At 34.0% G+C, this 13600-nt stretch overlaps 1 protein-coding gene across 14 annotated transcripts in view; it reads right to left on the reverse strand.

Annotated features, from left to right (window-relative positions):
* Evi5 (ecotropic viral integration site 5) overlaps window positions 1–13600 on the reverse strand; it is a 232237-nt gene that overhangs the window by 179883 nt on the left and 38754 nt on the right. For 13 of the 14 annotated variants that reach the window (XR_013427909.1, XM_040289000.2, XM_078026735.1 and 10 more), the window contains exon 2: window positions 8476–8705. Coding sequence is in view for 12 of the 14 variants with exons in the window: in XM_040289000.2 (XP_040144934.2) it covers window positions 8476–8705 (230 nt within the window). In the remaining 2 variants the exon portion in view is untranslated. Of the gene's footprint in view, window positions 1–8475; window positions 8706–13600 lie in introns of those variants that run through there. The other variant, XM_078026738.1, reaches the window with a different exon arrangement.

Here is a 13600-nt window from a genome sequence, read left to right on the forward strand (position 1 = left end):
ATGATCACCTGAAGGAGACAATTTCTATCATCAGGTTTGCATGGGCTGATATTAGGTCCTCTTTTATGTGGCTCAATTAGACCAAGCTCAAAATCCCCAGTTTTTAAACTTTGTTTTATCACTATTTTCTGTCTTTATCTCAACAGGAAGGTACCAAACCTGAGCACAGCTCCCTTTAAAGCAAAAATTTCAACAATTACCTCAACAGTGAATTTTTAAAGCTGAGTAGAGAATATATTTATATATGGTATTAATTCCTAAACTTAATTGTCAAATAATATAAATCAACTTTTGTAATGTTATTCAGAACTCTTCCCATGACAAAGGAAAACATAAAACTTCTTAAGCTCATTCTTGCCATGATGAAGTAACAGAGACTGGATTTGCCCTATTACCTGAAACAACCAAATGATAATTAACAAAATATATGAACACAATTGTTTTCAAGACTGTGGGTAACAGGCAATAATGAAGAACAATTTCTGAGGTTCACATTAACTCTGTGAATGCCATCTTACCTTCCTTGAGAAAGTTTCTGGGACCTGGCACAAGTAGGGGAAAATTCAAGACAGTTCCTAATAAACTCCCTGAATTGAGGAGATGGAGCTGAGACTCATCATAACTCAGATAAGCCACACTTCAGGTACTCAATTACAGTTAGATCAAGGTAGCTACAGTTCACATGACAAGAGACCAGAAAGGAAAGAACTACACAGAGATCTTTAGAGATTGCCAAAGCATCTCTTTCAAGTATTCAGCTGAAACTGAATAGTACACTCATGTAAGGAAACTACCCAAAGGAAAGGAAGAACCACCAGAAAAGATTGGCTGTAACAGTGGCCACTTTTACACAAGGCAGGCAACAATACCTGTTTCCACCAGCCTGACTTAAAAATCTCCTGTTTCTAGGCACAATGAGCAGAGTACACAAAAGGGTCTTGCTTCAGTGCAGGGGTAGAGGGTTAACACTCCTAGGCTGTATACTACTCTAGAGCAAATGCATTCCAAGTCATTTAATTGCATTCCAGAACAAAGTTTAAGAATACCTATAGGAAAATAATGAAACACAATAATGTAAAATGCACAATGTTAGCCATCCAATAAAAAATTATCAGGCTTGCAAAGAAACACATATAACTGCGTTACTATATTTATAGCAGCACAATTCACAATAGTCAAACTATGGAACCAGCCTGGGTGTCCATTAATGAACAAACAGATAAAGAAAATGTAGTATATATTACACAGTGCAGTTTTGGTAAGCTATAAAGAAAATTGAAATTATGTCCTTTGCAGGGAAATGGATGAAACTTGAGAACACTATATTAAGCAAAATAAGCCAAACTCAGAAGGTCAAGGGCCATTATGTTTTCTCTCAAATGTGGAAAATAGAAGGAAAAAAAAAAAAAGAAGAACAGAGGGGGTCCTCATGATAATCAAAGGGAGATCAAGAGAATACAGAAAAGGGATCTGGCAGAGGAAGGAGGAAGGAAAAAATATTTTAAAGAAGCATATATATCCATTAATGAGGAGAATAATCAATTAATCAGGAGCAAACCAGTACTGATTCAAATGACAGAATTAACTAGGCATAGTGGTGCACTCCTGTAATTCCAGCAACTCTGGAGGCTGAGACAAAAAGATTGCAAGCTCAAGTCCAGCCTCAGCAATTTCAAATTTTAAAAATAAATAAATAAAAGGCTAGGCATATAATTCAGTGGTAAAGCAGTATTGAAGAAAAGAAGTTTAATTTAGACATTTAAAAAAAAATGCTAAGCTCCAACTTCTAGGTATTAAACTACAATGTAAGAGATCAAAAAGGTGCTGTGGATAGGTTTAAGAGTAAATCAGAAATGGCAAAAGACAATATTGTGAATTTGAATTTATAGCAACTTGCTAAGAAATTAGCGCAACAATATCAATGAGCTGTGTAAAAACTTCAAGTGGCCCAATATTTCTGTAATTAGAGTCTTTAAAGAAGTGCAGAAAGGGACAAAACAATTTTTGAAGAAAAAAATGACCCCAAAATTTCCATAGTTGGAAAAAATTATAAATCTATAAGAAATTTAACAAACTTCAGATGTGAGAAACATGAAGAAAATGACAATAGGACAACTCAGAATTAAGTTGCTTAAAACCAGTGGTAAGGCAGAGAAAAAGACATAACAAAAACAAAGATAAGAAACAAATTGGATTTTTTTGTTGAAAACAATGCAAAAGAGAAATCAATGAAATAACATCATAAAAACTATTAACCTAAAATTCTGTCCTAAGAGATAATAAATATCTTTTAACTTTCTCAGACATACAAGAGCTAAACAATTCATCACCAGCAGCCTGAAATGCTAAAGGAAGTCCTTTAGACAGAAGGATAGTGATATTGGATGGATACATGGATCCACAGAAAGTGCCAGGGTGTTGCACACCTGTAATCCTAGCAATGTGGGTGGCTGAGGCAGGAGGAACACAGGAGAGGCCAGCCTCAGAAACATAGTGAGACTCTGTCTCAAAATAAGAAGTAAAAAGGGTTGGGGATGTAGCTCAGTGATAGAGCGCCCTGGATTCAAATCCCCCAGTACAGAAAAGAAAAAGGATAGAAAGTACCAAATATGGTACTTTACACAGACATAAAAACATGCATTTTTTTCTTTTTATTTCTATTTCATTTCATTTCTTTCTTTCTTTCTTTTTTTTTTTTTTTTGTTTGTGTGTGTGTGTGTGTGGTGCTGGAGATTGAACCCAGGGCCTTGTGCATATGAGGCAAGCACTCTACCAACTGAGCTATATCCTCAGCCCTTGATTTCATTTCTAAGATAACTGTTGAGGAAAAAATATTACAGTATGGGAATTATATATAAAAGTATAAACTAGCACAAAGGATTGTAAATGCAAGTGTACTATTCAAAGGTTCTTAACACATTATGTATAACGGTATAATAAATATCCTTTGAAAATAGAGCGATAGGGCTAGGGTTGTGGCTCAGTGGTAGAGGGCTCGCCTAGCACGAGTAAGGCACTGGGTTTGATCCTCAGCACCACATTAAAAAAGAAATGAAATAAAGATATTGTGTGTCCACCTACAATTAAAAAATAAATACATTTTTTAAAAATTTTTTAAAAGAAAATAGAGTGGGGGGGGCTGAGGTTGTGGATCAGCAGTAAAGCGCTTGCCTAGCACGTGTAAGGCACTGTGTTCAATCCTCAGCACCACATAAAAAATAATAAGTAAAAAAAATAAAGATATTGTGTCCATGTATAACTAAACAAATTTTTTAAATATAGTGATAAGTTGTCTTAAGAAGGTCAAATGATTAAAAGAAAACAATGACAGAAAACAAGATAACAGATTTAAATATAACCATATTTATTATCACATTAAATGTAAGCAGTCTATTTTCCTCAAAATCTTCAAAATGAAAGAAGCCTGTTATATGATTCTGAAATGCCCTGAATGGGCAAATCCCCAGAGACAGAAAGTAAATTAGTAGCTGGAAATAGAATGAAATGGGAAGACTAATGGGAACACAGTTTCTTTTTGGACTGATGAAAATGTTCTGAAACTGGACAGTATGATCATAGTTGTACAACTCTGTGACTATATTGAAAAAACACTAAATTATAAACCTTAAGAGGGTGAACTCTATGGCATATGAATAAATTTAAAATAAAAATTCAAAAGAAGAAACTAATAAAATGTATGTTTTCACCTCTGCAGAATTATACTTCTTGTCTGACTCAAAAAGGTTTGGCCATTTGATTTGCTTTGGGGTCATAAAATATAAAGGAAAAGTTATACATATCACTCCCTGGGTATTTCAACTACATCTTTTTCCTTCTAAGTCCAGTTTACCCTGAATAGCACCTGAGTTCTGGTCCTGGAAGGAAGTATGACGTAAAGATGTACTCACCTGTACCTTGAGATAAATGTGAATGTAAGCAGGAAATAAAACTTACTTGACTTTTTTAAAAAAGTAAAACATCTAACTAACCCAATCAAAAGGCTAGTAAGATTGTATTTTTAAAATAGACCTAAATAAGGGTTGAGATATAGCTCAGTGGAGGAGTGCTTGCCTGTGAGTTAGGTTAGACACACAGGTTGATTGCATTAGGTTAGATACACAGCGCACATACATTCACACACACATGCATGTACATGCACACGTGCATGCACACACACAAAGAATACAAATAAAAGATGGGGAAAAATAAAATGTTAAAACTATTCAAAAAGTTAGTGACTGCATTAATGAAATCAAGTAGATTTCTAAGCATAAAGGTCATAAAGAGATATAAGACATCCTAAATGTCCATACACCAAATAATGGAACTTCATATTACATAAAACAAAGACAGAATTTAAAAGAAAACAGACAAATATGCAATTATAGCTGGAAATTCTAATACTTCTTTCTCAATACCTGACATAACAAGTAAACAGCAGAAAACCAGCAAAGATACAGTAGATTTGAACAACACTATCAATCCACTTGAGCCAACAGACATTTATAGACCATTTCATCAAACAACAGCTGAATACACATTCTTTTCAAATGCCAAAGAACACTTAACAAGACAGACAATATTCAGGGCCATAAAACAAGTAGTAAATTTGAAGGAATGTTGCTAAGGCAGGGTTTAAAAAAAAATGAGCACTAAAAACTCATATTAGAAAGATCACACAAGCATCATAAGGCAACAAGACATTTCAGTTAAAGGTCAAAGACATTTCCAATCAACTACCATTTGAAGACAAGTATCATAAAAATCAATTTCCTTCATTAACATAGATCCAAAATTCCCCCAAAAAATGAGCAAATCAAATCAATAATATTTTATAAAGACACTATATCATAACCAAGCAGAATTTGTCCCAGGAATGCAAAAGCGATTCAAAATCAACTTGCCACATTATCAGACTAAAAGATGAAAATCATATGATCATTTCAATAGATTTGGAAAAAGCATTTTATAAAATCTAAAATGTATCTTTTTAACTCTAAACCAAATAAGAAATAAAAAGGAATTTACCTAGCCTGATAAAAGGCATATAAAAAACCTACAATTAACAGCATATATAATACTTTACACCTTAAGATTAACAAAGCAAAAATGTCTGTTTGCCATTACCATTCTAATGTATACTTGAGGTTCTAATTTGTTGCAATAGGCAAGTGAAAAAAACGAAAGGTATCCAAAAGATGAAAAAGAAGTAAAAGTGCTCTTATTCACAGATAATATGTTCAAATACACAAAAAAACCTAATGCAATCTTGAAAACAAAAATAAAAACTCCTACCAGGGGCTGGGGTTGTGGCTCAGTGGCAGAGCGCTTGCCTAGCATGTTGAGGCACTGGGTTTGATTCTCAGCACCACATAAAAATAAATAAATAAATAAAGGTCCATCTAAAACATTTCCAAAAAAAAAAACCTCTTTACAAGAACAATGAATACAGTGAGGCTGCAGAATTTATGATCAATATAAGAAAAACAATTATAGTTTCACATGCTAGCAATGAGCAATTAAAAACTAAATTTAAAAATATACCATAGACAAACAATAATTGAGAAATATATTGTTTTGGGGGTAGAAGACAACATTAGTATCATTAGGAATTCAATGCAATCTCAACAAAAATTTCCAGATATTTCCAGAAATTAACAACTTGATTGTAAAATTTATATGGGAATGTCAAGAACCAAAAGCCAAAACAAAACAACAAGGTTGGAAAACTAACATATTTGATTTCAAGACTCATACAGGGGCTGAGGTTGTAGCTCGGTGGTAGAATGCTTGCCTAGCAAGTGTGAGGCACTGAGTTAAATCTTCAGCACCACATAAAAAATAAATAAATGAAATAAAGGTATTGTTTACATCTACAACTAAAAAAAATTTAAAACAAAAGACTCAATATAAAGCTATAATAATTAAGGTAGTATAATGTTGGCATTAAAAAACAGAAAGAGATGAATAAAACAAAATGGAGTCCAAAAAGAGACTCATATATTTATGGACAATTGATATTTAACCAAATTGTAAGAGTAATTAAATAGAGAAAGGATACGTGGTTTTAACAAACAGTATAGGAAAAATCATGTTTGTACATATTCAAAAAAATAAACTTTGATCTATACCTTGCATCAAATACAAAATTAACTCAAATAGATCACAGAGTTAAGTGTAAAATTTAAAACTATAAAACTTCTTGGACTGAGCATGATGTTGGGCATCCATAGTTCTAGCTACTCAGGATGCTAAGGTAGAAGGATTACTTCTGTACCGAACTTTGTGATCAGCCTAATTAGCATTAAAAAAAAAAATCTCTTTTATTTTTAAAATTTATTTGTTCTAATTTGTTAAAATCCCATCTCTTTAAAAAATAATAATAATAAAACTTCTAGAAGAAAATACATAAGAGAACCTGTGTAACCCTGAGTCACCCAAACACAATCTATTAAAAAAAAAAATTTAACATTGGGACTTCATCAAAATTTATAACAACTTCTCTTCAAAAGACACTTTTTTTTTAATGGTACTGAGGATTGAACCCAGGGCCTCATACATGCTATGATCTTCCACTGATTTATATCTTCGGTCCTCTTTTAGTTTTATTTTGAGACAAGGTCTTGCTAAATTGACCAGGCTGGCTTCAAACTTCTAATCCTCCTGCCTCAATCTCCAGAGTGGCTGGGATTATGAGTGTGCACCATCACGCATGGCTCAAAAGATACTTTTAAGAGATTAAAAAACCACCAACTGGAAAAATGAGATTTGAAAATCATGTACTTGATAAGGTATCTATATCCCAAACATATAAAGAACTCTCAAAACACAATAACAAGAAAGTAAACAACCTAACTTTATTTTCGTTTTTCTGCTATTAAGTATTAAACCCAGAGGGACTCTACCACTGAGCTTATCCAAGGCCCTTTTCATTTTTTAATTTGAGACAGAGTTTCACTAATTTCCTGAGGCTGGCCTTGACTTGCAATCCTCCTGCCTCAGCACCCCCAAGTAGCTGGAATTACAGGAGTGAGCCACCAAGTAGGGCTTACCTTACTTTTTAAAATCAAAGATGATAAGTTAGTCAAGCAGAGCGGTTCACACCTGGAATCCTAGTGACTCAGAAGACTGGGCAGGAGGATCACAGGTTCAGGTCAGCCTTGGAAACTTATCGAGAACATATTTCAAAGTAAAAAGGTCTGGGTATGTAGCTCACTGGTAGAATGCCCATGAGTTGAATCCCCAGTGCCATAAAAAGAAAAAAGATGACATACAGATGGTAAATAAATACAAAAGATGCTCAACACTATGAGCGTTGAATTAAAACCACATATTATCAATACTCATAGAAAGACTAAAATTAAAAAAGTGACGAAACCAACTATTGGCAAGGATGTACAGGAACTAGAAATTTCATAGACTTCTGATGGGAATGTGAAGAAATAGAGGCCATTTGGAAAATAGTTTGGAAGTGAAACATAATATCTACAATACAATCTATCAATTCTATTCCTAGGTGTTTGTCCCATAGAAGTGAAAAGTATACATTAACGCAAAGGCCTATCCACAAATGTTTATACCATTCACAGCAACAGATGAGTAAACTGTGATATATCCATATGATGGAATACAGCCAAGCAACAAAAAGGAGTGACAACTCTCGAAATAATTCTGTTAAATGAAACAATCCATACAAAAAGGGTATAATAGTGAATGATTCTATTTCTACAGTGGGACATGGAGGGGGAGATGATACAGATTTTTTTTCTTTATTTGGGTGATAATTTCACAGAATACACCAATGTTGAAACTTACCAAAATGTACATTTTATATATTGGTAATTTATTATGTCAATTATACACCAAAAAAGCTGTTAAAAATTACCATTATTATTATCCTTACAGCCAGTGGTATTATATAACTTGGTCAAACATAAAAGGGTATTCTTTATATTGTTTTGTAGACAATACCCACAATGAGGTTTTGATAATAACATAGTGAAGAAATACAAAGGATCCAGAGTACACATTCCTAGCAAAGTAAACAACTATTCCATTTCATACATTATGAGAAAGTGATATAGTGCCTTTCATGGCTACATTTTTGAAAAGATTTCCCATTCTAAACCACAAATCAGATATTCATACTGGATTAAACTGTTTTACATTTTAACCAAAGGGAGCTATAAAGAAAGTTTAAAATAAAAATGGTAGGGCTGAGGGTATATCTCAGTGGTAGAGTGTTTGTTTAGCAAATGCAAGGCCCTGGGTGAGATCCTCAGTACCACCAAAGAAAAATTTAATCTTTTTCATGACCAACACTCCACCCAAAAGACTAAAATACTTTGTTACATAATCTGATAAAGAAGCCAAAAACTAGAAAACAAACATTCTTAATATGAGTAAATATTTAATTTTTTTTACTTTAGTTGGGTTTGTATAATTGGAAAGAGAACACCAAGTAACCTCACTCACCTATTTTGTTCCTCCAGTTTAGCCAGGAGTTCCAAGTCATCTGGACTCAACTGTGATGGGGAAGATGGTGAAAGGGCTGGTGTTGACAGTGTGGTAGATGAGGATGTAGTGTGTAATGAAGCAGATGGACTTGCCACCTGACTGGCCATCTGAATGACTGTATGCGAAACTGTGTTCTTCACCCATGAGAGAGTAGAACTCAGCTTTTCTGCAACCTTGTCTGTCGCCACCTGAGGATTAAAAAATAAGTTGCATAGATTTTAGTTTTATCACATTTATTACTGAGAACTTGAGAATCCTGTTTTGTTTTTTGTTTTTAAATTTTGTTGTTGTTGCTACATTAGGGATTCCAACTCAGGGCTTTACACATGCTACGCAAGCACAATCCTGTTAAGTTCTACTTAAAAATTACCATTAGAATTCTCTCTCTGAGATGATAAAGATGAAACAAGTTTTAGCAATAATGACCCTAACATACAGGTTTTGGAAACTTTTCCAAATTTCATGTTTGCAAACTACAAACTGAAACACACAAGGAAGTGATAAAATCACTTAAAAGGTAACACAAATATTTCATTTAAAAATGAAAAAAAGCCAGTGCACACACCTGTAATCCCAGCAGTTTGGGAGGCTGAAGCAGGAGGATTGTGAGTTCAAAGCCAGCCTCAGAAACTTAGAAGGCCCTAAGCAACTCAATGAGACCCTGCTCTAAATAAAATATAAAAAGGGATAAGGATATGGCTCAGTAGTTAAGTGTCCCTGGGTTCAATCTCTGGTACCAAAAAGAAAAAAAAAGGGCAAAAATATCAAAATATATAATTTTATATGAAGTTTTTACTTCAAATATGTATTTAAAAATATATACTGTATGTATGTATGTACAAGCACAGGTGTGCTGAGTCAGTATGTGAAGTATATTTTTATCGGGATTTTAGTCAAACCCATTTGTAAAGCAGGAATTAAAACGTGTCATTGAGGTGATCATGATAGGGAAATCCTGTGATATGATTAATTTTTTAAAAAACTGGGTGTATTTATCATAAATAAGATGTAATGAGACCCTTATCAATCTGTCCTCAAACCAGTAAAGAGTATTTTTACAGAATGACTAGCTCCAAAGGAACAAAATTATGATAAGTGGTTGAGCTAACAGAGTGAAAAAAGCTCAAGGTAGAATTTTTAAATAATTGGAGCTATTAAGAAACAGAATGGAGGCTGAGGGACACAGCTCAATAGTACAACAATTGCCTAAAATGTGCAAGGCTATGGGTTCAATCTCCAGCACCCATAAAAGAAAGAAAGAAGGCAATCAGGCAGGCAGGCAGGCAGGCAGGAGGGGAAGAGAGAGAAAGGCAGGAAGGGTGGGATGGATGGATACCACAAAGAATAATACATTCTCTAGCAATAGCTACATTAAAGCAGCAATTATAAGAGCCAAATGTCTAGAGTTGACTAAGGATGAATTTGTTTTAGGTGAAGAACCAGAACTAGATAAACCTTCAAAATTCCTCTCTCCTAAGATTCAACAAATTATACATAGCTGTCATAAACCATGCCAATCTCCTTAAGCAGATATGTACACAATGAATTCCACTTAAAAATATCCAGATAATTTTCAAACACCCATTGTTAATCTTGTATGTGAATACCAATGCAAAATTAACATTATCTATATGACTTTACAAAATAAGGTTTAATAGGAAACTTACTAAAAGAGCTTCCGACTCTTTGGAGCCTTTATATATCTAAGTACTCTAAAACTATGAAGTTCTTTTGGGGTTTTTTTGTTTGTTTGGTTGGTTGGTTGTTTTTTTGTTTGTTTGTTTGTTTTTGGTACTGGGGATTGAACCAAAGTGCACTTTAACACTGAGCTACATCCCCAGCCCTGTTAATTTTTTATTTTGAGACAGGGTCTTACATTGTTGTTGAGGCAGCCTCAGAACTTGCAATCCTTCTGCCTCAGCCTTGTGAGTTGCTGAGATTACAGGCATGCACAACTGCACTCACCAAATTATTTCGTATTTTTATGTGTTTTGAGAAGAGGTGAAAATTTACACAATTGGAAAAATGTCTAAAGCATTATAAATTATTTCCTGGATTAATAAAACAGCTAACTTTGGCTTATAAATAATAATCTAAAGGTATATACACTAAAACACCAACACATACACAAAAAAAAACCCACCCAGACTTCTGGCAGTGAATACTTTACTTCTTTTGAGTTTGCCTACAGCTTTCCTTCTAAACCTTAATACATCCTTGGCTCTCTGTCCTGACTTCTATACCAACTAGCATGAAAATTCTATTTAAGAAAAGGATAAAACAGAAAAGGGATTCCAAGGATATAGTTAAGCCATTCAACATGAGGATGCAACTTCCAAAAAGACAAAGATTTCAATTACAAGTGCTAGATGGGGGAAAGAGACACTACCTGACACTACCTCTCATTTTCTTTTCATTTTCAATATTTTTCCCCTTTTAGAACTTATTTCCCTTGGAAATGATCTTATAGAAAGCACCAGGTGACTCTGGTTATTGAAGGAAGAATTCCCAAGACAGAAGGGCAGGATAAACTATGGGAAATAAGGAAATAAACACTGGGCAGATTATTAATGCCTGCTGCCAGGGAAAAAGAAGAACTTCTTTTATTTGTTCTTTTTAGCTATACATAAAGGTAGCATATATTTTGACATATTATACACACATGGAGTATAACTTCCCATTCTTGTGGTTGTACATGATGAGGTTACACTGGTCATGTATTCACATATGACCAAAGGAAAGTTATGTCTGATTTATTCTACTGTCTTTCCCATTCACATCCTCCCTTCCTTCCCTTCATTCCCTTTTGTCTAATCCAATGAACTTCTATTCCCTCTCCACCCCACTTACTGTGTGCTAGCATTTGCATATCAAGAGAAAACATTTGGCCTTTGGTTTTTGCAAATTGGGTTATTTCACTTGGCATGATATTCTCCAGTTTCATCCCTTTACCACAAAAACCATAATTTCATTTTAATTTATGGCTGAGTGATATTCCATTGTGTATATATAACACATTTTCTTTATCCATTCATCTGTTGTAGGGCACCTACATTGGTTCCCTAACTTAGGTATTGTGAATTGAGCTGCTATAAACATTGATGTGGCTATGTCATTATAGTACGCTGATTTTAAGTCCTTTATGTGTACACTGAGGAGCTGGATAACTGTGTCAAATGGTGATTCCAATCCAAGTTTTCTAACGAATCTCCATACTGCTTTCCAGAGTGGTTGTACCAATTTGCAGTCCCACCAGCAATGTAATGAGTGTACCTTTTTCCCCACATCCTCATCAATATTTATTGTTACTTGTATTATTGATACCTGCCCTTCTGACTGGAGTGAGATGAAATATCAGTGTAGTTTCAATTTGCTTTTCTCTAATTGCTAGAGATGTTGAACTCTTTTTCATATATTTGTTAACCAATGGTATTGACTGTTCAGTTCCTCTGCCCATTTATTGATTGGGTTATTTTTAACAAAAAAAAATTGCATGGCACCAAAACAGACATAAAGACGAATGGAATAGAATAGAAGAAACAGAGACAAACCCACATAAATACAGTTATCTCATACTAGACAAAGGTGACACAAACATACACTGGAAAAAAGAGAGCCTCTTCAACAAATAATGCTGGAAAAACTGGAAATCCATATGTAGCAAAATGAAATTAGACCTGCACAAAACTCAACTCAAAGCGAATCAAGGACTTAGGCATTAGACCAGTGACCCTGCACAAAAAAGAAGAAAAAGTAGACCCAATTCTCCATCATGTCAGCTTAGGAACCAAATTCCTCAAAAAGACTCCTAAAGTTCAAAAAGTAAAATCAAGGATGTATAAATGGGATAGTATCAAACCAAAATGCTTCTTCACAGCAAAGGAAACAATCATGAATGTGAAGAGAGAGCCTACAGAATGGGAGAAAATCTTTGCCACCTGCACCTCAGGTAGACGTCTTTATATATCGTGGAAATTAATGCTCTATCCTGACAAATCATAGATCAACACAGTTCATTTGTACAAAAGGCCAAATAGGGAATCAAAGAATAATGAAGCTAAAACTTAATTTGTGCCAGAAGTGAAAGTAACCATGACAAGACAATAAAACAATGTAATCAATTATCCCTAAGACAAAACTACAGATTCAACTATGAAAATGGTACCAATTTGCATCTCAAAATAATACTATATTTTGAATCAGAAAACATAATGTACAAAGTGTTCAGAAAAATGCTTTATTAAAAATGACCATTAATTTCAAATAGCTACAACTTCCAACAAGTAATGTTTTACATTCCCATTATATAAAAGTCCCCTACTAAAGTTAATTGCTGCAAAGGCAAAAACCACACATTATTTGCTCTAATTTGTTAAAACAATTTACTATATCGCTTCTGCAACTGTTACAATAGGCTCAATTTAAAGAGTTTGGAATAACCAAAAGCACAATTCTGACACTCTTTCAACTTCAGTGAATTGGAATCCAGCCTAACTACTGAAGGCTTAATAACCCATCTTCAAATTTAAATTCTTAAGTATAGCCGAAATATTTAATTACAGTTCAATTTAATAAAATTTAATACTCATGGTTCTAGGAATCCTATAGGAATGAATTATTTTTCATTTATCATTTTGTCCTATTTCTCCTTTAACTCTATTTTTCCAAACTTCTACCCTGCCACCACTGAACTTCTTTCCCTCATCCTATGGTAAATGTAGATCGCAAAGAAATAATAAATCTGACAACACAACTATGTCACCACATTCCTATCTACCTCATAGAGATGTATGCACTTGCTTGTAAATATTTCCTTCTGGGTAAAAGACATTTTGTGGCTAATGAGGAACTATGAGTGCCTGTACTCTGGGAGTCAAAAGCCCAATATATCTCTAAGTATCAAATCAAATTCCAAAAAGAATACATAGTGTGGCACTACACATTTCATATCTACCAATCAATCAACAAATATATGAAAAATGCTCATCATCTCTAGCAATTAGAGAAATGCAAATCAAAATTACTCTAAGTTAATTTCATCTCACTCCAGTCAGAACGGCAGCTATTATGAAGACAAACAACA

This window comes from Ictidomys tridecemlineatus, chromosome 11 (genome assembly GCF_052094955.1).
Source record: "Ictidomys tridecemlineatus isolate mIctTri1 chromosome 11, mIctTri1.hap1, whole genome shotgun sequence".
In the NCBI taxonomy this organism is placed as follows: domain Eukaryota; kingdom Metazoa; phylum Chordata; class Mammalia; order Rodentia; family Sciuridae; genus Ictidomys; species Ictidomys tridecemlineatus.